The following is a 26,552-nucleotide window of genomic DNA, read 5'->3' as shown; positions in this document are numbered from 1 at the left end:
CACCTACAGGAGGAGAGAAATCCGTCCACCTCCTCCTGGGACTTTGCTCCCGCCAAAAGACACCCTGCCTCATGCACTCCCCGCTTTTATCACCAATCCCATCATACAAAAGCTTGTGTATCATTGGCCAGGTTTCCTCCACTGTCCAACAGGCCTCCCTATTGGATACAGTGGGGACACTCCCTCAGATGAATACACACTGAGAACAGAGAGCAAGACTAACTAAACATCAGGCTCCCCTGATAAGCAGCGGGAGCATTAGATGCTTTTACCTAGCACCTGTATAGGAGGGTGCTACATCTATATATATATATATATATATATATATATATATATATATATATATATTTATTTTTTTATTTTTTTTTATTTTACTATGTAAGGCTGTCCATAGACGCTTTGAATGCCAGAAAACACATTTGAAAATAGGTCTCCTTTAATGGCAAATGTAATGTTCATTCTTTTGTATCATGCTTGTAACACCCTGATATGTGGATTGTCAATAACTCTCTTCCAGCAAAGAATCTGAACTAAATGTAATCAGTAAAAGAGTTTTTGCTGTCTTTTTCCCTGCTATTGACAGAACTGTAGACTGTAGAATCATGCATATAATAACACCTCTAGGGCATGCATTTTAAGCAGAATGCAGAATATTACTCCTGATATGTAGCGGAAACAAATCTGCTGCTCCTTTTACAGAAGCAGTAAAAGCAAAAAAAAAAAAATAGCACACACTTATCTCTGCAAAAGTGTTTTAGAAAACAGCACAGCTTTTCCAATTCTAAGTGTCACTGACAGCTATTCAGTAAAACATAATTGAAGACAGCATACTTCCAACAAGGACACAGAGTGAAGTGCAAGTCTTTCAGTCACTCTTTTTTACAAAAAGAAAAGAAAATCCATGCAATTCTGTTTGCTATGACAAGAATTTCTGAGTCATAGCAGTGCCATATTAAAAATACATTTTTTTTTTTTTACTTTAAATGATATCGGAGGCAAGAATAATTCATTCCGAGGTAAGCCAAGTGCTTTTAGAATGTTTTCATTCAAATCCGAGCAGAGAGATAGTTGAAGTTTCAAAAGTCTAGAAAAATATACAGAATATGTAGCTGGAGAGGGTAAAATAGAGCACTTTCATTGTATCAGACAGATGGCTGGTTTTACATTTTTAGGAAAAGAAACTAAACATGCTACCATACCTCTCAACTTTCTGAACTGTAAGTGCCGGTTCACATTTCTGCGATCACAGACATCTCATATGAATCGGAGCGCACTGCTCCTAAAATCACATGAGATCTCAGTTTGTATGGCTGAATTTGCACCGCAATCGCACCTAACTCGCACAGGACTGCCGCCACTGATCACACCCCCCTCCCCACCACTGTCGCCACTGATCACATCCCCCTCCCGACCATTGCTGCCACTGATCCCACTTCCCTCCCCATCACCGCCGCCACTGATTCCACCCCACCACCGCCACTGATCCCACCCCCCGCACCACCATTACCGCCTCTGATCCCACACCCCTCACCACCATTACCGCCTCTGATCCCACACCCTGCATCACCACTGCCACTGCTCCCACCTCACCTTACTTTGTTATACATTGCAAACAAAAGTGTCAAAAACATGCTTTTTCAGGGGGGGGGGGGGGGGGCGGGTTCCCTTCATGATTTCTTGCACTGGGGCCCTGAGAAATCTAGTTACGCCTATGTCTCACACACAGCCTCTGGGGGCATGGCAGCGGTGGCGTGCGTTCCAGACAAAGTGGAAGTGACGTCGCTGGCTCTCTCGATTTCCGGTTTACAGAAGACCACAATGCATTTCGCGTTTATCGCGTCCTCAGGATGGATGACAGATCATCTGCTTTTTTGCATGCTAGTCGCATATCGAAAATAGAGAGGTTACTAAAGGTATGAAAATTCTCACACGACAGAATAAGAAATTGGAACTGATGTAATGTGTTGTCATTTATTTGCATACTTGCCAATTCTCCCTTTTTTCCTGGGACAGTCCCTGCAAATAGGAGCCTGTCCCAGGTAATTTATATTGTCCCTGGAAGCGCCTGTTAAACAGGCTGCCCATAAATGTTACGCAGAAGTAGTGCAGCTGAATGGGAGAATTATTCCAACTCTGCTACTGTGGCCTTAAGTTTGAAATTCCCTTTTTAATTTCCTGTAATTCTCTCTATATTGAGTAGACTCTATAATCTGATAAGTAGGCGAGATTAATTATGCAGAGTAGGCGGACCTTTCCCCTACTATTTTAACCACTTGCCGGCCAGCCGCCGTCTATATACGGCGGCAGGTTCCTGTGATTCGCCGTACCTATACGGCCATTCGCAGGAGCGATCCTGGGGGCGCACATGTGCCCTCGGAGGCATTCTGCCACTCGCCAGCGGAGAAGCCGATCCACGGGAGCCGGCGGCTGTGATTGCTTCCTGTGAAGAGACAACGGCGGTCTGCTGTTGTAAACACGGCAGACCGTTGTTCTCTCAGGTATAAATGCCGAGCTCCTGTGTTCCTCCTATTTAGGAACACAGGTCTCTGTATTGATTCCACAAGCCCAACCCCCTTACAGTAAGAAAACACTCCCCTAGGCTCACATTTAGCCCTTTGATCGCCCCTGGGTTAACCCATTCCCTGCCAGTGTCATTATTACAGTAACAATGCATATTTTTAGCACTGATTACTGTAGTAATGTCACTGCTCCCCCCCAAAAGTGTCAAAAATGCCGCAATGTCGCTGATCGCTGCCGATACTAAAAAAAAAAAAAAATGACATAAAACTTTCCACTAGTTTGTAGACGCGATAAATTTTGCGCAAACCAATCAAAATACGCTTATTGGGATTTTTGTTTTTACCAAAAACGTGTAGCAGAATACAAATTGACCTAAAATGATGAAAACATTTGGTTTTTACATTTTTTTTGTTGGGAATGTTATATAGCAGAATGGGAAAAAAAATTTTTTTTTTCAGAATTGTCGTTTTTTTTTTGTTTATAGCGCAAAAAATAAAAATCACACAGGTGATGAAATACCACCAAAAGAAAGCTCTATTTGTGGGGAAAAAAAGACATCAATTTTATTTGGATACAGCGTCGCACGACCGCGTAATTGTCCTTTAAAATAACGCAGTGCCGAATTGCAAAAAATGACCTTGTCATTAAGGGGTGAAAATCTTCTGGTCCAGAAGTGGTTAAAAACAACAACAAAAAAAAAGGCTATACATACACTTCAAGCAAAAACGTCTTATCACATTGGAACTAGTTAAAATCTGCAGCTAATATAAGAAAAGCTAGAAAAACATGAAAATTCCGCACAACCATTACAATCTTTCTCAGGCAAAATAAACCAGTGTTACAATTCAATAGGATATTTATCTCACCCAGCCGAGCACATAACTAATTGGACACTGCGTTCTTTTTCCAGTCTGACAAACCCAGAACTGGATCACATGCTGGGCTGCTGTTTAGGAATGGATGGCATATCGCACTAATGCCACAAAAGATTATAGCGTGCCATACCTCTGCTTGTTTGCTTGCTGGCTGTTTTATGCCACATGGGATTTCAGTTCCTTCAATGTTCTAGATTTAAATATTACATCTAAATATGGACTTATAATATTAAAGTAAAAAAGAGAGGTGAAATAATGATGACTGATGAGAAAATCTCTCCTGACACTGACAGGTGGTAAATCATTGGTATATCCATCCTTAAAGTGTTACTAAACCCAGGAGCCTGCATTCACTATATCTGGTCTCTCACAGTGCACAGAGCATGGAAATACAATTATATTAGTAAAGAAAAACTGCTAAATACCCTTTCTTATCAGCCGTATATAGCAGTCTAGTGACTTCTGCTAGCGTCGGGTTAAAGCTTGTAGGAGGAGTTTTCATTCTTCTCTGACTGTCCTATGAGGCTGCAGGAGCCCTGTCCTTCTGTCTGGACAGTGCTGATTGGCCTGTGCTAAACACATGCACTCTCTCAAGAAAAAAAAAAGCAATACACGCCAAACTGAGCATGTGCAGAGTGCCTCCTAGGCTGTGTACTGCCATGAGATGGATTGGGGACAGTGGAAGAAGGGGAGGAACAGAGAAGGCAGGATCAAACAGCCTTTTTACACAATGCACAGACAGACTGATTTTACTGTTGTGGGTTTAGAAATAATTTAAAGCTTAACTCTAGGCAAACAAACAGATGCAACATAAAAAGAAGGATACCTGCTAAAGGATTTGTGTTTCTGTCTATCAGGTCCTGAAAGTTACACAGCTCTTAGACCCCAAATTTCCTTATAGGGGAAAGACCAGAGATCTAGCTGGCTGCTTGTGCTGTTTTAAATGAGAATATTGTCAAAAAACACAAGTCCACAACAATGAACCCAATAAACCTAGACCCACCACCTGCTATTATAGGGAGAGAGAATAGAGTAGTAGCTGGCATGTGTTACTGTGGGCTTTGTGTCTTTGCAAACATTGCACTTGTTTCCAGTGTGCTGTCATTCACAACAACACAAGCCACCAGCGGGTACTCGGATCCCTCTCTACAGAATCGGTGGAGGCTGACAGCCACATCTTGGCTCAACATTTCCTCTGCATATAAGGGAAACAGAAAACAGCAGATGGGTATGGAGGCAGGACCTCAAAAAGAGTACCCACCTCAGGGAAAATACACTCACACAGGTTTCAGCAATTTTATGATTGTTGGAGGGGTGGTGGTCTGCTGCACCAACAAATAGCACTGACCCAGAGAAGGGCCTGGAGAGGTTTCTCAGGATCAGACTGTGTCCCTCACACTGTCCCTACTCATCAGGGACCTTTCCTTGCATTAGACACAGTTCCTGTCTGGCAGGTTCCTATCCCTGACCTGTTCAATCGTGCCCAAATGACATAGCATCCCCTATTTAAAGGCTGTTAAGGTGGCTGCCTGAACTCTCATGAGAATTCAGTACCTTCCCTGAGAGTAGTAACAGAGTCTCTAGAGCAGAAGAGGCAAAAGACTGGAAGATTAGATGGTAGAACTGCCGATGTAAGGATAAAGATAGAGAGATGTCTTTAGTTCTGTGCTGCAACTCATGCACAGGAAAGATTATAAATCGGGCATCAGCCTGGGGTGGAGCTACTGCCAGCTAGAACAGAAAAGAAGTCCTTTTAGTTTCTAATCACTGCACAGATCTGAACAGGATCAAGTGTTTCATGCACGGGATTTCATGGAGGATTCAATAAGCATTTTGAATTTAGGGTGATAATAAATGAGCTTTGCAACAAGCTATCCCTAACCTCTGCAGCTGCTTGTACTGAAACATAATTCATTCTCAAAAATCCTCAAAGATCACAACAAAGTCAGGTTTAAGACACATTCCTGCCACCAGGAACATGCTCTGCTTAGGTACAAATGCAGGTTAAGATTTCAGTGCTTCTGTGCTGAACTTTGAAGATTAATTTCTCCACAATGCCCAAAACTACCAGGTTCAAGGTAGGCCTGTTTTTAAAGTGCTTCTGCTTTAGTGTGCATAGCCTGGTAACAGGTTTACATTATATCAGGATTAGTATGACAGTATCAAACCCCCCGCCAGCCACTGACATCTTCAGGCGGCCGGCTTCTGTGTATCAATCACTGGCTGTTTCAATTGGCTGGGCCTGAGATGACGTTACTCTAGCGCATGCACAGGAGCTCCATCAGCTCGCCAATGCTGAATTTGTACAATGAGCTGCGCATGCACAGAGGCCCCCTGCCAGCCACTGACATCTTCAGACGGCCGGCTTCTGTGTATCAATCACTGGCTGCTTCCATTGGCTGGGCCTGAGATGACGTTACTCCAGTGCTTGCACAGAGGCTCCATCAGCTCGCCATTGCTGAATTTGTACAATGAGCTGCGCATGCACAGAGGCCCCCTGCCAGCCACTGACATCTTCAGACGGCCGGCTTCTGTGTATCAATCACTGGCTGCTTCCATTGGCTGGGCCTGAGATGACGTTACTCCAGTGCTTGCACAGAGGCTCCATCAGCTCGCCATTGCTGAATTTGTACAATGAGCTGCGCATGCACAGCTCACTGTACAGGGATGGACAGGCAAGGAAGTAACTTAATGCAGAAGTGACATAGCATGTTTCTTCTGCATTTAAAATCTTTCTATTTTTACATTTTGCAATAAAGTCCCACCTTAAGTAGGGAATAGTGGTATAGGACAGGACTCTTTTATAGGTATGCGATTCCCTGAGAGTTTTTTAGTTCGGTTTTAGCCGTCATCCCTATGTATCTTTGAAAGGGGGAGGTTTGATGCCTCAAGTCAAGGTGTGCGGGACTTTTTAAAGGGCTAGTACACAAGAGGATATTTTAAAAGTAAAATAATATAATATTTCTTCCAAAATAACATATAAAGTAAATATCATGCGTTTCAGGTTACAGCTGATATGGTACATATAGTGTATGGGTTAAAGGCCCATAGGTGAGAGTGAAGAGGAATAAGAAAGAAGTGACATTGTGGTGAAGTGACATTGGTCTCTCTCTTGAGGTCCAAACGTCTTGAATTGGCGTTGGATCTTGGTATGAGAGAGTTTCTATTCCTACGCGTTTGGGCGGGGGAACCTTTTTAAGGAAATATATCAGATATCTCTGTGGGTATATTAAATGATAATCAGGTCATTATCATTTAATATACCCACAGAGATATCTGACATATTTCCTTGATAAAGGCTCCCCCGCCGAAACGCGTAGGAATAGAAACTCTCTCATACCAAGATCCAATGCCAATTCAAGACGTTTGGACCTCAAGAGAGAGAGACCAATGTCACTTCACCACAATGTCACTTCTTTCATATTCCTCTTCACTCTCACCTATGGGTCTTTAACCCATACACTATATGTACCATATCAGCTGTAACCTGAAACGCATGATATTTACTTTATATGTTATTTTGGAATAAATATTATATTATTTTACTTTTAAAATATCCTCTTGTGTATTAGCCCTTTAAAAAGTCCCACACACCTTGACTTGAGGCATCAAACCTCCCCCTTTCAAAGATACATAGGGATGACGGCTAAAACCGAACTAAAAAACTCTCAGGGAATCGCATACCTATAAAATTTACCCCGGGTAGAAAACACACCCACTGCCTCATAGATTCCCCGAAGAAGATAAATATAACATACCTTTTTTCTTTTATTCTTATGCTGCCCAGCAAGGCATAAGAAACCAATATATCAAAAGGCATAAACAAAACCCTTCCTCCAGTTAAGCCCTAGGACTGTAACAGGAGTCACGAAGGTACCTGAATTGCCAACAAAACTACTATACAGGCCAAAAAATTTTGACCTGGTAAGTACTTGTGCATGTGTGATGGAGACAGACATGGAGAAACTGATGGGCACCGAGTGGGACTCCCTAATGCAGGGGATTCAAAACAAATTCCAAGAGAAGGAACAAATGGACTCAGACGTACTAGCATTATTTGCAAACCTTAGGAAACATTTGGTAAGAAAATCTGCCCTACACTGGCACATCCAAAGTTTCAACAGATATATAAAAGAAAAAATAAACCCAGCCTGCCTCCGCATTCAAATATTTCCAACCATGGATCATATAACTGAACAAATGAAAAAAGAATGGGAGAACACCCTAAATTAATGCTCTAAAAACCTCATGATTCTACTCCAGGAAGAATACCGGAGACAAATAAAAAACCTTGATGAGGAAATAAAATCAGTATATGAACTACTTACACCCCTCAAAGCTGCACCACTATATAGTGAGCAGGAAACAAAACTTAAGACACACCTAGAGGAATATGGAAAAGAAATATTGCAAAAAAAAGAAAGAAAATACTGGCGAGATAAAAACGCATTTACCCAAGGCAGAGCATATAGATGGTCAAATACATCAAGAGCAAATAAGAATAGAAATAAACCAACAAAAAATTCCAACTACTCTACGGACTCATCATCCTATAACTCTGGGACCGATACTAACAGAGGCAGAGGAAGGAAGCAAACAAAAAATTACCAACAAGATCCACAAAGGAACTATGATAGAAGAGAATGGGGAACACAAAACGAACCAGGGGAAACGGACCCCCAAGAACAAGAAATTATGGAAGTACCCACAACCAGTAGACCAACCAACTACAAGATCTTTACAAGATCTCAGAAAAACAGGGATGAAGATCCCAAACAACCCTAAAAGGGGCCTTTTTTAGGGCGAGAAAAACCCAAAACCAAAACGAAACCACCATTAATACAGGAACAACAGGACCCGCAACAGGAAGAACCGAGGGACTAAATGTGATCAACCTTTCCTCCTATAATCTGACACCGGAACAGAAGGAGGTATTATCATTAGGATTGTCATTTTGCCCCAATAAAAGTATGGACACCTTTGAGGCCATAAAAGACATTAACTTGTTCGCACGGAATCTACTATTGAAATTCATGTATCAGAAGAAACCAGCAACCCAAGAACAACCCACACCATTGACAGCCGCGGAATTTCGAGCCATCCGAGACTTAAACTTATTATTGGAAGAAGGAGGTCTGAGTGACCCAGAAGAAACTGATGAAACCACGGATAGTGATGACGAAATAGAGGAAGCTACAACAACCGACACTTTCCGAAAAAAGTCACAAAAATTTCCACCCCTAAGCACCAATCCCACTATTGCACTGTTTGTCAGACAAATGTCGAAAGACGTCGAAAAAATACACAAAAACACCCGAACAGCCAACTTAACCCCGTCACAAAAGAGAGCATTGAAAGAACTCAAGGAGATTGAAAACATCACTATTAAACCCTCAGATAAGGGAGGAAACGTTGTCGTGATGGACAACGAACACTATAAATATATGTGCACCAAAATATTGGAAAATAAAAAATGCTACAAAGCTATCTCACCTCTCATGATAGGGAATTACAATAAGGAATTCTACCAACTGGTAGACAGCGCATACAATGACAAGGCTATATCCCAGCCTTTATGGGAATTCATCAGAACGAAACATCCGAGAACACCGACCTTTTACTTATTGCCAAAAATCCACAAAAATCCAACAGATCCACCCGGTAGACCAATAATCTCGGGCAACGGTAACATCACGGAGAAGGCAAGCCAAGTCATAGACACCTACTTGAGACCACATGTGACCCAATTGACATCGCACACGAAGGATACAGTCCACCTGCTGCAGATCCTGGAAGGCCTAACAGTACCAAAAGACGCTCTACTGGTCACTATAGATGTGGAGGCTCTATACAATAATATTCCCCACTCGCATGGCTTAAAAACTGTAGAAAAAACACTTAATCAACAGAGCAACCACGATAGGAAGTTTAACCAGTTTATCCTCAATATGTTGGAATTTATATTGAACCACAATACATTCTCTTTCTGTGGAACATACTACCTTCAGGTATGTGGAGTTGCCATGGGCACTAGTTGTGCACCTGCCTATGCCAACATATATCTTGGTGACTGGGAAAATGAATTCCTTACAGAAGAAGAAAACTCAGAGTATACAGAAAACATCCTCCTGTGGCAAAGATACCTGGATGACATCTTGGTAATCTGGAATGGATCCGAGGATCTTATCAAAAAATGCCTTGGGAAAATGAATAAAAACAATCATAATATGTTTTTCACCATGTCATACCATAAAACTAAAATTCCATTCTTAGACACATACATTTACAAGGACGACCAAGGAAACGTGATGTCAACACTTTACAGAAAGGAAAAGGCAGGAAATACAATACTGCACGCTACCAGCTTCCACCCGGAATCACTCAAAAAATCAATACCCTATAGCCAGTTCCTTAGATTAAAAAGGAACTGTACGAAAGAATCAGACTTCAAAAAAGAAGCACATGATCTAAACCTGAGACTACAGGAACGAGGGTATACCAAAACGTGCCTCAGAAAGGCCTTTAACAAAGTCAAACAAAAAAACAGACTGGACATCCTTTTCAAAAAAGACACCACCAAGGAAAAAACTCAACAACCAACAAGGCTGATTTTGCGGTTCTCCAATGAACACAAACAATTAAAAAAAATTCTACAAAAAAATTGGTCTATACTAACTGAGGACCCTAACATAAAAGAACTAATAACAGAAAAACCGCTTGTCACCTATAGGAAAACGACATCACTACAACAAACACTGGTCCACAGTGAGTTCAAACCCAAAAAAGATCCCTGTCAAGTCAAAGGCACGTTCCCATGTGGATCGTGCGCACAGTGCTCAGACATCAAAAAATCTACCCATAAGATACTGCCTAATGGAGACCAGTTTACCCCAAAACATTTTGCTAATTGCAAGACCAAGGGGGTGGTCTACCTGATGGAATGTCAATGTGGAAGCTTCTACGTAGGAAAGACGCGACAAGAGTTTGGCTTAAGAGTTAACCAACATTTACAAAGTATGTCTATAAGCAATTTTTATTTACCATTGGGCCAACAAGTGGCCAATTACCACAAAAATCGCATGCCAAAGGTCCAATTCTCCATATTGGACAGGATACATGTGCCCCCCAGAGGGGGGGACTGGAATAAAGTGCTCCTCCAGTTAGAACTACGTTGGATAAAGAAATTAAATGCAGCCCAACCCCCGGGCTTAAACGAAAATGTCAGCTATCGCCCCTTCTTGGAGGGCTTTGTATCTGGAAAAACGGACTGAGGATACAAATAGACACCCCAATATATGACGGAGAACATTTATTTATTTATTTATTAATTTATTTACTTTTAACAAACCTCCTCATATAAATAACAAGGTAGAGGATAGAACCACCGAAAACAACCCTCCCTTTATGGACCCCCCACACCTCTCTAGCCCACCAAACTCCCTGCCCGGGTTGAACACCCCTTGCCCAAATCGAGACTTCTATGCCTTTCTCATATCACACATGTACAGATAAAATTGAATTGCTGCTAATTGCATTTATTCTATATCTACTATATGTCTCAATATTATGTCCATATATTATATATATATATATATAGTTTCAAACTACTCCCTCCTTGGATTAAACAGCCCCAAGCGGCCCCCAAAATGGAATGTTGTTCAAGGATAAAAATTGTGCTGTATACAAACTTTTTTGCCTGGAGGAATAATTAAAGCCTGTCTATGCCTCCAAAAATCCTCATCCGGCACAAGTAGCCCCGGTTGAACAAACCGGGGATTAAGGAGTTAAGCAGACTCGTTCCATCATCTGCCAATAGGACCCAGCATCGGGATCCGAGCTCCACCCCCTGTGTCGGCGGCCGCTATTGAAAAACACCGCCGCAACAATGACAGGATGCGCGCGCACCCACGCTGCGTCATCCGGCAAAGGTCACTGTTTATGCAATCGCGCACCTATTGCGCATGCGCGAACGGCGTATAAAAAGGCCGGGAATCAGAATAGAGCGCCACTTCCCTCAAGCTGAGGGACTGTGAGGACGCTCGGACCACGCTACCAGGATCTCTCCATCTCCTCAAAACCTATGGACCATAGGAAACTGTAAGTATACCACAATGCAAACAGATGCATTGATGGTATCTTAAACTATTTGGATATATAGTAACAAGGCCTCTCCTGTTCACTATTACTTGAAACAGGAACAGCCGGACCAGCACCCCCCAGTGGAGACCACTGGAACTGTTTATGACCACAGGACCAGCTGGAGCAACACTCCCTCTAGTGGATGATATTGGAAACACATACTAAAGTATACTTTGCCAAGTAAGTGCAAAACAAGTATAGATTACAGGGAAGCAAAGTTATGCTCCAAACTCTATATCAATATACGTTTCTTGTATATACAGATTTGACCAGACACGGGAAGAGTTAATGTGTTTTCTACTCCCAAACTGGCCCAAGCATACATATAACCAGTAAGTACATAAAAATACAACTGGCATATGTACCAATATAAAGTTAACCTCAATAACCTGATTTTACACTTTATATATATCCCGGTAGCGACACCCAGTTGATTCTTATGAGGACCCGAGGACTATAAGCAGGCCCAGGCACAACACGGTACTAACCTCTAAAGTATGTACTATATGACCACATGAGAAACAAATGTCTCAAAATGGTCAAAAACAAAACAAATACCTGATTATCATTTAATATACCCACAGAGATATCTGATATATTTCCTTGATAAAGGCTCCCCCGCCGAAATGCGTAGGAATAGAAACTCTCTCATACCAAGATCCAACGCCAATTCAAGACGTTTGGACCTCAAGAGAGAGACCAATGTCACTTCACCACAATGTCACTTCTTTCATATTCCTCTTCACTCTCACCTATGGGTCTTTAACCCATACACTATATGTACCATATCAGCTGTAACCTGAAACGCATGATATTTACTTTATATGTTATTTTGGAATAAATATTATATTATTTTACTTTTAAAATATCCTCTTGTGTACTAGCCCTTTAAAAAGTCCCACACACCTTGACTTGAGGCATCAAACCTCCCCCTTTCATAGGACAGGACTCTATCATCAGTTTTCTCCTTTTATATTCTCCATAGACCCTGTAGCCTGTGCCTTGATCTCCTTCTGCCCTGCCCACAGATGTCATGTCCGGTTCCATTCTTCGACCCCTACATGGACACAGCAGTTACATAAAGGCTTGAGAATGAGACCATATCATACAGCGGGGGACACAGGCAATCGTAGAGTTGTTGATTCTTGAAAAGTCTGACTGTGGCAGCAGCACTGGCACAGAGCACAGGTAGGAAAAATGACCCATGAGAAAGGTGAATATAAAAGTCCTTCTAGTGCAGGGATTTATCAGTAGGCACCATTTGCATAGACATCTCACCACACTTTTAATCCCAGCAGCATAAATGTACTGATTCTTGCTGCTGGGATTGACAGCTGCTTGCAAATAGTAGCAGCCACCGAGCCTGTATGCTGCAATGACAGGCTGTCAGCCCTTGGTGGCCACACTGCTACCTGCACCCAGCTGCCAATCTCAGCAGCAGGGATCACTCGGATTCACAGCCTGAATTTTGAATCTCAATTTCTATTTTATTTTCCATTAAACCTAACTTGGAATAGACTGCATAATCCATCATTTGCAATCGGGCAATGGGAAATCACATTAAAGAAAACCCTGTTTGATTGTGATGGGATTTCTATCAGATTCGTTGATAGTCTTCCTGTTTTCAGTGAATTTCCTTTAAATTGCAATTATTCTTTTAATGTGTTAACTCTATTTTAATCCATAAAAATGAACAAAGTTTACTGGTTGATCAAATGTGTTAATGGTTGGTTTTATTGGTTCTTTCAGTCACTTTCTATCCTCTTAGCTATCAGAAGCTGGGTGAAAGTGGTTGATATGACCTGAAAATTGGTAATTGTATGGAAATTATTAGGGATAATGAGAAGCAAGCTATATGTTACTCAGCAAAAACATCTAGTCATACAGTCTATAAATGCATTTAGCTGCTTCAACTCAACTGCCTCATTCACACTGCAACTGACAAACCTGCGATTATATCCAGGCATTAGTCAGACATTATCCACTTTACCACCGGAGGATTTTGCTGTCTTACATCCAGGCCACTTTTTGCGATTCGGCAATGTGCGACTTTAACTGACAATTGCGCGGTCATGCAACGCCGTACCCAAACAAAATTTACGTCCTTTTTTTCCCACAAACAGAGCTTTCTTTTGGTGGTATTTGATCACCTCTGTGCTTTTTATTTTTTGCGATATTAATAAAAAAAATGCGAAAATTTTGAAAAAATAACAATATTTTTCTACTTTGACAGTTAAAAAATATCCAATATATTCAATTTTTGTCATATATTTAGGCCAAAATGTATTTAGCTACTTATCTTTGACAAAAAAATTCTCAATGAGTGTATTTTTAACCGCTTTATAACAGTAAGGTTTTACCCCATTCCTGACCAGGCCATATTTTGCGATTCGGCACTGTGTTACGTTAATGGACAATTGCGCGGTCGTGCAACGCTGTACCTAAATTAAATTTATGTTCTTTCCCCCCCCCCTCACAAATAGAGCTTACATTTGGTGGTATTTGATCACCTGTGCGATTTTTACTTTTTGCGCTATAAACAAAAAAAGAGCGACAATTTTGAAAAAACAACAATATTTTTCAAGTTTTTTTATATGAAATTCCCCCCAAAAATTGTAAAAATCAAATTTTTTTTATCATTTTAGGCCAATTTGTTTTCTGCTACATATTTTTGGTAAAAAAAATAATCTCAATAAGAGTATTTTGATTGGTTTGCGCAAAAGTTATTGCGTTTACTAACAAAGGGAAAGATTTCTGTCATTTTTGGTGTTTTTTTTTTTTTAACGAGTAATGGCAGCGATCTGCGATTTTTTTTTGCGGGACTGCGACATTGCGGTGGACAGATCGGACCCTTGACTGACATTTTTGACACTTTTGGGGGTACCAGTGACATTACTACAGTAATCAGTGCTATACATATGCACTGTTACTGTAAAAATGACACTGGCAGGGAAGGGATTAATTTTTATTGGAGAGGGAGGGGTTAATGTATGCCTGGTGCTTACTAACATTCGTGGGGGGAGGGGACTGAGTGACACAGGGACAGATCGCAGGTTCAGCTATGCTGAACCCTGCAATCTGACCCTGCCTGTCACTTAGGTAAACAAAGCGGGCGGATTTCCACACTAGATCCCCGACGATCAGGGAAGATCCTCCCCTGGCCCGACTCCCGCTGTAACTGAATACAGCGGGAGCGAGCCTCCAGCGGCGCGCGTGCGCCGCCAAGAGAGGGGATCGTCTGGTGACGTAGGTCTACGTCGCCAGACGATAACGAACCACTTTGCCGCAGTACAGTCAACGTGACTGGTCGGCAAGTGGATATTAAGCCTTTCCTTTCCTGAATGAACACAGTGAGCGATTGGCACCAATCATTCACTGTGTCTATTCATCACTGAAGCATAGTCAATTGTGTTTACCATGCTTCAGTTTGTGAATGAGCATGGAGCCTTAGAGCCCTGTCCAGTGCAGCCGAGGGACTGGTGAATCTCTGTCCAATCAGTTAAGACCCCTGATATTTCACCATAGGCCCCACCAACAAGGCTGTTAAAAAAATGTTAAAAAAAAAAAAAAAAAAAGGAGCGGGCCCTGTCAGGTAGGCTATACAGGGTCTTGTGATTTCCAACAGCAGCCCTGCTCCCACCAGCCATCATCAGAGTTCATTGCATAGAGCAGCACCGAGATCCAGTAATGACATCACTGGCTCTTGAAAAATGTACGTATTTAAAACAGAAAGGTCTTTTTTAACCCTTTCACACCGACCATATGCAAATATGTGGCCCCGCTGGGCTCGGCTTTTTGCCGTGGGGCCGCATGTTTGTGTATCTCCCTTTGTGCTGTACAGTACACTCCCAGCACACAGACCAGGGTCTCACAGGGGTCCCCGGGCCCCCTACTAACAATCACCTGATTGCTGTGATAGCCTCTGATTGGCTATCACAGTGGTCAGTTACTGTGAAGCCCGCCCCCCGTTTTTTTTTTTTTTTTCCGAGTGAATGGAGGAGAGAGATATTTAGTATACCTCTCTCTCTCCTGGCAGAAAAAAAAGTGTGTGTCAAAAAAAATAAAATAAATAATAATAATAGTAAAAAAATAAAATAAAAAATACAAAAAATACCTAGAATATGGTCCGATCTAGGTCAGCGCCAGGTTTAGTGTTTGGGTTAAGGTCAGGGTCAAAGGTCAGGGCCAGTATTGATTTTGGGCTGTACTACGGGTACAGATAACAACTAACATACACATATGTGGTATCGCTGCGATCCTCAGGAGCAGGAGAATTTAGTTTGGGTTGTTCTTTGGTGGAAGGGTATGGTAGTAGCAAGAAATATACAGCTAGGTTTAAAACTAAATATTTTTTTTACTTTTTTGGGCCAGTTTCCCTTTGATAATAAAAAAAAAAAAAAAAAAAAAAATCAGGAGACATCCATTACCATTTACCACCAAAAGATTTTTCCTGAAAAAAAAACAAGGTATAATTCACCTGCATATACTAAGTAGTTGTGATGATATGTACGGTTTTACTAACACATGTCAAAGTTTCACAATTGTGCTTGGGCATTTAGATTTGTTTTACCCTTTGGTACGAAGGGGTTAGAAATGTCATTAGCATATTGATAAAGAGGGAAGGGGGACCAGGGAAAGCAACATATAAGCAGATTAAAATTCAGCTTTAACCACTTGCCGACCACCCGCCACAGATATACTATGGCAGGCTGGCTCGGCTGCGCGAATCGCTGTACCCATACGTTGCTCCTCAGGAGCAAAGGTGGGGGCGCGCACACGCCGCTGGAGGCACGCGGGCGCGGGAATTCGCAAGAGTTGAACTGATCTGTGGGGCCAGCGGCCGCAATTGACGCCGGGCACCTGCAATCGCTCCCCGTGGAGACAGAACGGCAGTCTGCCTTTGTAAACACAGCAGACTGTTGTTCTGTCAGCAATCAACACAGGGCTCCTGTGTTCCTCCTATTTAGGACCACAGGTCCCTGTGTTGATTCCATAAGCCCACACCCCTCACAGTTAGAAAACACCCCCTAGGCATACATTTAACCCTTTGATTGCCCCTGGAGTTAACCCCTTCCCTGCCAGTGTCATTAGTACAGTAACTGCATATTTTTAGCACTGATTACTGTAGTAATGTCACTGGTCCCCCCAAAACTGTCAAAAATGTCAGTTAGGTGTCTGATCTGTCTGCCGCAATGTCGCAGTCCCACTAAAAATTGCTGATCACCGCCATTACTAGTAAAAAAAATAAAAAAATAAAATGACAAGTCTTTTCCCAAGTTTGTAGACGCGATAACTTTTGCGCAAACCAATCAATATACGCTTATTTGGATTTTTTTCAACAAAAAATATGTAGAAGAATACAAATTGGCCTACAATGATAAAAACATTTAAATTATAATTTTTTTTTAATTGGAAATGTTATATAGCAGAAAGTAAAAAACATTGTTTTTTTTTGTTTGTTTTTTTCAAAATTGACGGTCTTTTTTTTTTTTATAAAAAAAAGCAAAAAAAAAATAAAAATCACAGAGGTGATCAAATATCACCAAAAGAAAGCTCTATTTGTGGGGAAAAAAAGGACATCAATTTTATTTAGGTACAGCCCTGCGCGACTGCGCAACTGTCAGGTAAAGTAACGCAGTATGGAAATGGCCTGGTCATGAAGAGGGGTAAACCTTCCGGAGCTAAAGTGGTTAATATATGTTTCAGGGGTTCATTGTGCTAAAGAGCTGAATAACCATAACCATCGCCCTCCACGCTTTAGACTAGTGATGGCAAACCTTAGAATCACTCACAGTTAGAAACACTCCCCATGGCTCACATTTAACCCCTTCATCACCCATAATGTTAACCCCTTCCCTACCAATGTCATTATTACAGTAACAGTGCATATTTTTAGCACTGATTATCAAAATACGCTTATTGCGATTTTTTTTTACCAAAAATATGCAGCAGAAAACAAATTGGCCTAAAATGTTAAAAAATTTAGATTTTTACTTTTTTTTTTTTTTTGAGAATGTCATATAGCAGAAAGTGAAAAATATTGTTTTTTTTTTTTTTTTTCAAAATTGTAGCTCTTTTTTTGTTTATAGCGCAAGAAATAAAAATCGCACAGGTGATCAAATACCACCAAAAGAAAGCCCTGTTTGTGGGGGAAAAAAAGACATCAGTTTTATTTGGTTACAGCGTCGCACAACTGTGCAATTGCCAGTTAAAATAACACAGTGCCGAATCGCAAAAAATGGCCTGGTCAAGGGGGTAAAAAACTTCCGGTCATTAAGTGGTTAAAAAACCTAAATGTAGGAGTCTAGTGTGACTGTAGCCTAACAAACAGGAGTTGTTCTTAAGAGGGAATCCGCTTAAATGAAAATCCCATATTTGCTAGGATCACTTCAGTGTAGGAGGTCAGAATACTTTCCTCACCCCCCCCCCCCCCCCCTTCAGGACAGCACTGTGTTCTGTTCTTGCTTACATTACATCATGAATTGTACATTACATCATGAATTGTATACATTATGAATTGTAAAGTGCATCATGAATTAAAATTCTACCAGTGTGGTTCTCATAAAGAAGCATATTTTGTTGCTTGCAATGCCAGATTCCACCAGAAGGTGGTGTTGTAGGAGAGATCCCTGGCAGATAAGGAAATATTGGAATAGTTTGAAAATCTCTAAAGGGTTTGTGTTGCTTAAAATGATATTTAGTGTGTCATTTTGCAGATGCCATCATAGGAGTCATTTTGTGTCAGACGCAGGGCAGACTATGAAAGCACATGATTAGCTGCTAGACAATACCCCAATATTCCTCTTCAATATTTCATGAAATGATTATCTGTGCACGCATACAGCTTGAAACAACAGACTATGACTAATATATTGTCTACAATTCAGCATCCAGGCAAATGGTGGGAATTACTGCATTTCACCATGCTGAGTTTTTGCCATCAATAAACTTTTTTTCCTTTGGCAGTTGTTTAAATGATATAATATTAATATGTATCATCTTTATACAACTAAATTGAATTATCTCGTACGGCAAAAACATATTGTTTATTGTTCTGTGTAAAAAGACGCCTGGAACAGCTGTATGATTGGATTTCTGATGAAAGTGGTGTCTTGTAAATTGTCCCTTTTTTTAATAAAATCATACATAGGATTTTATTTAATAAACTAGGTGACTGGTAATGCTATAAAGAGCCCACTGTGCTTTTAACAATTTTATATTAAACTTCACTGAGCTAAACTGGTGTTTTCTAAAGTGGGACTCCAGTTTACATTTTTTAATGAATTGGCCAGCCTTAAAAATTCAGTTCTTATTGCAATACGCATTTTGTCTGCGTTGTCCAACTCAGATACTCTGCATCTCCACCGCCGGCTATTGGTCCTCCTTTGGGCTGGATAATCACCAGGGACAGTCAATGTGATTCTGTATGAAAAAATAAAAACATCTGCAGGAGGTAGGAAGTGGGGAGGAGGGGGACCTTTTAAAAATAGTTCTGAATAAAGATTTGGTAATTCTACAGAACTGTCATTACCTGTGCAGGTTGCCTACAATGTGGGTTTGTTTTTATTAATACTTTAGTTAGCCTGCCCTGCTGGGAAGTGGTTAACCAGGTTTGGGCTCCTTTCACAAGCTTTTTGGGTCCCGCCTTCCTCCCCTATTATATAAAAAGAGGGGAAAGGCAGAGTCCTGGGCTCCCGCCTGTGACTACTAATGGCTGCGCCATGTAGTCCCACAGAACACTGGAAGAATCTACTGTTCTTCTGGAGAACATCACTCATGGTCTTTTGCCTGACACCACTCATGGTCTTTTGCCTGACACCACTCATGGTCTTTTGCCTTACATCACTCATGGTCTTTTGCCTTACACCACTCAAGGTCTTTTGCCTTACATCACTCATAGTCTTTTGCCTGACACCACTCATGGTATTTTGCCGTAGACCACTCATATTCTTTTGCCTTACACCACTCATGGTCTTTTGCCTTACACCACTCATGGTCTTTTGCCTGACACCACTCATGGTCTTTTGCCTTACATCACTCATGGTCTTTTGCCTGACACCACTCATGGTATTTTGCCTGACACCACTCATGGTCTTTTGCCTTACATCACTCATGGTCTTTTGCCTTACATCACTCATGGTCTTTTGCCTGACACCACTCATGGTCTTTTGCCTGACACCACTCATGGTCTTTTGTCTGACACCACTCATGGTCTTTTGCCTGACACCACTCATGGTCTTTTGTCTGACACCACTCATGGTCTTTTGCCTGACACCACTCATGGTCTTTTGCCTGACACCACTCATGGTCTTTTGCCTTACATCACTCATGGTCTTTTGCCTTATTAAAGTGACTGTAAACAATCACCTTGTAAAACAACCCATTTAGTTTAAAATAGAAATGAAAGGCAAAACATTTTTGTATAGATATTAAAAAAAAAGAAAAAACATTATAAAAACCTTGTTTCCCTTTTTTTATGAATAATCACATTCCCTCTGTTCTCAGCTGCACAAGAGCTGGGGGGAGGAGAAGCAGTAGCACACTGAGTTTACCAGTGAATGACTGTACAGCGGGGAGATGTCAGGACAAATCTGATCATTGGAGGAGTGCAGGATGAGTTCCCAGCATAGCTAGAGAACTGACCACACGGTGCTCTCTTGCTTGGTGTGGTCAGTTTTTAAAAGGAAAGCAGAGGGACTGGCAGGAACACCAGGGATTTCACATAAAGGAAGCAATACAAAGAGAACAGGATACTTTCTCATACAAGTGCATGGTACAGCAGACACATATCAGGAATATAAAGTGTTGGGGTAACAAACACTTTAAGGTATGCTTGGGCAGCCTAGTTTTGGGTAGTTAGGGTTGAAAATATGTTGCACTGTTATGAACTTTGCCACAAGAAGTTCTCAGAAAAGTTTTAAAATGTTCTGAGCCTGGTCCGTAGTTATTCAAGGGGTGTATGGCAGAATATGGTGTATGAAGAACTTGGCCTGTAAAGCACACAGGGGGTATCAAAGGCCATTACCAAAGTCAACTTGGCAGGAGAGATGGAATTGGAGTGTAGTTGCTATAGGTAACCAGAAACTGGTGAGGAGTGTATGGCAGCTGGTCATGAAGCGAGGTACCTGGCGAAGGTGACAGGTTCTCCGGTAGCGAGGGGATCGGTGATCTGGCTTCCTCTCTAGCGGTAGGTTCCCCCAAAGTAACTGGGACCAAACCCGTGGTACAGAGACCCCATATACCTACTACATGCAGTGCACAGCTCAGCCATAATGTTGACTTTCACATGAACGTGGCCCCGCCTGGTTCCGGGCACACACGCGAGAAAGGTACCCCCACATGTAGGGTGAATAGGCCCCGCCCACAAATTGACATAGCCGGCAAGGGTACACGCTCCAAGTACTATTGGTGGAATTTCTTTAAACACTCTGGGGTTGATTTACTAAAATTGGAGAATTCAGAATCTGGTCCAGCAGTGCATGGTAGCCAATCAGCTTCTACCTTCAGCTTGTTCAATCAAGCTTTGGCAATAAAACCTGGAAGCTGATTGGTTTCTATGCAGAGCTACAACAGATTTTGCAGGTTCCAGTTTTAGTAAATAACCCCCTCTGTGACATCTGTAGACAACCCCAAAATGACCGTCAGCTGGAAAATTGATAATTCAGAATATATTCCCCCCCCCCCCCCCCCCCGAAAAAACATTTTAAGTGAAATTCAACCTTGGTACAAAACATACATGTTTGGGCAAAACTATTATTTTTGTCTAGATATTTTATTCTTATGTCTATGGCTAGGACAGCCTTTCTCAACGTGGGTTCTTTGGAGCCATAAAGTTCCTTCAGAGATTGTTAGAGGTTCCTTAAGCAACAAGCAATTTCTGCCTCTCAGATAAGTAATCATTGACAGAATTGATCTTTTTATCTATATGCAAGAAGGGGGGATGGGTTCTTTTCAATCACCATCAATGCAAGCAGCAGTCAATTTGGTAAATAATTAGAGAACACACAAAAATTGAAGCCCTTCAAAAACGGCTAAATCCCTTTTGGCAGAGGATAGCAGAACGAGCTCTGCAGGTCTCTTCTTTTCCGAGCTGCATCAGCTTATTATAGATATGAATGAGGATTGCTGCACCACATCATATGGGCATGTGGAGTGAGTGATTTTTCTTAAAGTCTATCTAACAGAGTGATTAATGGCCATTTTCAATGCTAGTTGGCATGTTAAATGTCTTCAAAAATGTAATTGAGCACTTTTTTAATGGTAAATAGAGCTGGGAAGCTGAATTTTCCCTGTACCCTGCTAGACAATACTGGACAGGGAGGGAAGAGCTTTGCCATCATTTCCCTTAGGCCCCGAACACACCCGAGCCATTTTCTGCTTGAAGGTTGCAGCTCTTAAACGCTCAACAAGCCAAATCCCATTCATTTCAATGGCCCCTATTCACATCTGAGTGTTCTGTCGCCTGAAGCAAAATACTTCTCACTCAAAAAAGTACATGAGCTTCTTTTTGTAAGATTTTGGCCCCTATAGACTTCAATAGAAACGCCTTAAAACACGTGACTTGAGCGTTTTGTCACACATTTTCTGCTCAAACAGCAACTCTCCACCCCTAATTTCCTCCCCCTCTCCTCCCCCTTGTGCTTTCTATTGGCTAAATAAAAATGCCTGAAGCTGTAAAACGCTTGTAATATGTTTTTAAAATGCTTAAAAACTCTCAAATAAAAGTGCCAGTAAATTGCTATGCTCAGGTGTGAATACAGCTGCTCCATTCACACCTGAGCGTAGCGATTTACTGGCATTTTTCTGGCATTTTTTTAAAAAGAGTTTTTGAAACTTTTTACAAGCATTTTTAAAGCATTTTAGAAGTGTATTACAAGCGTTTAATAGTTTCAAGCGTTTTTGTTTAGCCAATAGAAAGCACTAGCTAGGGGGAGAAGAGGGAGAGGAAATTAGGGATGGAGAGCTGCTATTGGAGCAGAAAAAGAGCGGTAATACGCTTGTAAAATGCTCAAGTCAGGCATTTCTATTGAAGTCTATGGGGCCAAAAAAGCTTGTAATCTGCCAAAAAGAAGCTCATGTACTTTTTTTGAGTGACAGGCATTTTGCTTTAGGTGACAGAACGCTCAGATGTGAACAGGGGCCATAGAAATTAATGGGAATTGGCTTGTTAGGCATTTTAAAACTAAAAGCTTCAAGCAGAAAATCACTCAGGTGTGAACGGGGCCAGGGTCTTGCTGATAGAGTACTGTACTGACAATCTTATCAGCTGTGGGTGCAGCTGGGCATGACAGCTCACCGATAGGCTAAGCAGCTACAGCAGCAACAAGGGGGGCAAAACTGCAGCAATTTCACTGCAGATTCTAGCGGATTGTCACCCTAATAAAGGAGGTGCCCATCCAAGGAGCCAAGAGTCCAGCCTTATTGGTTTGGGAAGCCTAAACTATGTTTAAAATTAAAAAAATCTGACCATAGTTCTACTTAATTGATGTTGTTTTGTACAAAAGGGACATTGCAAAAAAAGAGCTTTGTGTCAATTAAAAAGAAACCTCACACTTGTTGTATCCTACATCATTCTAGGCTTAGTGGTGCTGTGTACATTTTTATTGCATTTCTCTGCAAAACTGACAATTTCAGTCCAAAACAGGTGGAGCCCAACTGCTTGTTTACACCATCCTTAAAGTGGAGCCTAACCCAAAAGGGGAAGCTGCCCCCCCCCCCTCGTTACCACATTTGGCACCTTTTTGGGGGGAGCGGGTACCTGGCTCCCACCTGGCTCCCACTTCTGGCTGAGTTTGCTCAGACCAAAGTTTAGCCCCCCTCCTCCTTCCCCCGCAGCTGGCCCATTCAGAGAGAACAGCCCGCTTCATGCATGCGCAATAGGCCCAAAGCTTCACTGCCAGTTTCCCTTAGAGGGGATGGGGGCAGCACCCAATAGCCAGTTGAAAAATTGGCTTGGGTGAAGACACAGCTGGATTCCTGGTCAGGTCCTAAAATTAAAAGTCAGCAGCCACAGTATTTTTAGCTGCTGACTTAAATTTTTTTTCTGAAGGAGCAAGGAGCGTCTCTTTAATTAGTAACTTTCTCTTATTCTTTCACAGAGGGTGAAAGAAGCACCCATGAAAACTCAGCATACTGTATAATCATGTCCAAAAACTATACCAACTCAAATAAAGCTGAAAACAGCCCAAGAGAGCTCAGATCATTTCTTTACACTCAGTACTTCCCACAAGCTTGGTTCAAGAGTCATGGTTAAGCCAAATGGATCAACACACACACCCAGAGAAGTATTTGCTTGGTTGCATCCCAGTGCCTGTAATGTGGAATCACCCCTCCAGGCAGATCCCGGTCCTCACTCATTGGGCAGACCTGTCTGGATATTTGAAAGCACATGGCACAAATATCTACAGGATTAGCATTGCACCAATACTGATATCGGTATAAATACTTGTACTCGTGCAAATTCTCCAATACTAAATCTGATACCTTTAGGTCTGCAAGCTGTAAGACCCAATTCACATATATGCAATTTTGATGTGTTTTGAACCGCATCAGATTTCCATGACATGTGAACCTGCAGCCTTTTTACAATGAAGCCAGCATATTTTTAAAGAGTCCGGTATGATTTTGGGCACAGTTCATGTGCGATTTCCATTCCCATACACTTTGACACTTGAATCGCACCTGAACCGTTGAACAGAGTCGCACAGGAGGGGCCTGAAATCCCACTGTCAGAAGCGGACTGCACATATTTGAACCCGATCTAACAGTGTGAGACATGACATCTGGACCGCAGAAGCTCTGGCAAGTGCTCTACCACTACGCCACCAGGACAGAGGCAGGTGAGCTGGGTGTTATGTGTAAAATAAATGCATCTAAGGGCAAAATAGGTATCAGTAATTGGTATTAGCAGTCTTAAAAACTGGTATTGGTGCATCCCTAATATCTATGAACTGTTAAGCTAGAAAAAAAAGTCTGGTTTATGTTTTATCTGCACCCAGTAACATGGAAATAAGTGCCACAACATCCTAGTTTGACTCAATCACACAGCAGCTCATCAGATAAACAAACAAGCCAAAACCATCAAAACCCTCTCTATGGGTTTTGATGGCTTGTGGCTCAATGTAATGGGCCCTGCCTTTGATCACACACCAGGAGTGAGGTCCATGGTGTTCTTATCATTGCATCCGTGAAGGGATTCCAGAGTGCGGGACACCTGGCTGCTAAAATCTTCCCCACCATTCATGCACTCCCGCTGGAGGTGATGACGTAGCTCAGTGACATCATACTCGTAGCCATCTAGGATAGGTGTCTCACGAATGCCAAGGGTTCCGCCAGGGTGGGTGGACTGTCCGCGGGCATTGCGAAGGCTTTCTCTGCCATGGCCACCTCCAATCAGTACCGAAGGTATGTAATGGATCTCATTAGCTGCTTCTGCACTGGCACTTTTCTGTGGCTGCGGGGCACGTCTCCTCTTGCACCAACGTCGCCTTGTATACAAGATGAGAAGCAGGCACAGGATGCAAAGCAGGAGGGCAATCATTCCACCCTAAAAGAAAAAAAAAAAAAAAAGAATATTGTGAATGAAAATACTAAGTAGCCCCTTAAAACACATTACAAATCAGCTTATAAACATTGTTTTAAAAAATACGATAGTCCATTATCACTGGTCAAAGCCAAAGTCATATCCAAGTTGCATCCATCCATAGTTGCGCCAAAGTTACATCAAACTGTCAGTTAACCACTTTACCACCGGAGGATTTTGCTGTCTTACGTCTGGGCCACTTTTTGCGATTCGGCACTGTGTGACTTTAACTGACAATTGCGCGGTCATGCAACGCCATACCTAAACTAAATTTACGACCTTTTTTTTCCAACAAATAGAGCTTTCTTTTGGTGGTATTTGATCACCTGTGCGATTTTTACTTTTTGCGCTATAAACAAAAAAAGAGCGACAATTTTGAAAAAATAACAATATTTTTCACATTTTCACAATTCCCCCTAAAAAAATGTAAAAATCAATTTTTTTTTATCATTTTAGGCCAATTTGTTTTCTGCTATATATTTTTGGTAAAAAAAATCGCAATAAGTGTATTTTGATTGGTTTGCGCAAAAGTTATTGCGTTTACTAACTAAGGGAAAGATTTCTGTCGTTTTTGGTGTTTTTTTTAACGAGTAATGGCGGCGATCTGCAATATTTTTTGCGGGACTGCGACATTGCGGCGGACAGATCGGACCCTTGACTGACATTTTTGACACTTTTGGGGGTACCAGTGACATTACTACAGTAATCAGTGCTATAACTATGCCCTGTTACTGTAAAAATGACACTGGCAGGGAAGGGGTTAATTTTATTGGAGAGGGAGGGGTTAATGTATGCCTGGTGCTTACTGACATGTGTGGGGGGAGGTGACTGAGTGACACAGGGATAGATCGCAGGTTCAGCTATGCTGAACCCTGCAATCTGACCCTGCCTGTCACTTAGGGCGGACACAAGCGGGCGGATCTCCAGACTCGATTCCCCGACGATCGGGGAAGAGCAGCGGCGATCGCCGCTGCTCCTCCCCTGGCCTGAATCCCGCTGTGACTGAATACAGCGGGAGCGCACCGCAGAGAGAGGGGAATGTCTGGCGACATAGGTCTACGTCGCCAGACGTTATCGAGCCACTTTGCCGCAGTAGAGCTCTAGTGAGCGGCGGTAAAGTGGTTAAAGTAACGCAGTACAGTATTGCAAAAAATGGCCTGGTCATGAAGAGGGGTAAACCTTCCAGAGCTAAAGTGGTTAATATATGTTTCAGGGGTTCATTGTGCTAAAGAGCTAAATAACTATAGCAATCGCCCGCCACGCTTTAGACTGGTGAGGACAAACCTTGGCACCCCAGATGTTTTGGAACTATGTTTCCCATGATGTTCATGCACTCTGCAGTGTAGTTGAGCCTCATGGGAAATGTAGTTCCAAAACATCTGGGGTGCCAAGGTTCGCCATCACTGCGATTCTGCTCATCGCTAAGAAACTAAACT

The 26,552-nt window shown here is 41.9% G+C and overlaps 1 protein-coding gene across 2 annotated transcripts in view; it reads right to left on the bottom strand.

Annotated features, from left to right (window-relative positions):
• ASTN1 (astrotactin 1) overlaps window positions 1-26,552 on the bottom strand; it is an 808,141-nt gene that overhangs the window by 272,158 nt on the left and 509,431 nt on the right. For both annotated transcript variants that reach the window (XM_082264783.1, XM_082264784.1), the window contains exon 3: window positions 24,684-25,080. In XM_082264783.1, coding sequence (XP_082120909.1) covers window positions 24,684-25,080 — 397 coding nt within the window. The remainder of the gene's footprint in view (window positions 1-24,683; window positions 25,081-26,552) is intronic.

The sequence above is a fragment of the Pelophylax lessonae genome, assembly GCF_965119305.1.
Source record: "Pelophylax lessonae genome assembly, chromosome: 8".
In the NCBI taxonomy this organism is placed as follows: Eukaryota; Metazoa; Chordata; class Amphibia; order Anura; family Ranidae; genus Pelophylax; species Pelophylax lessonae.
Note: the sequence above shows the minus strand (reverse complement) of the source record. Positions and strands in the feature narration are given on the sequence as shown.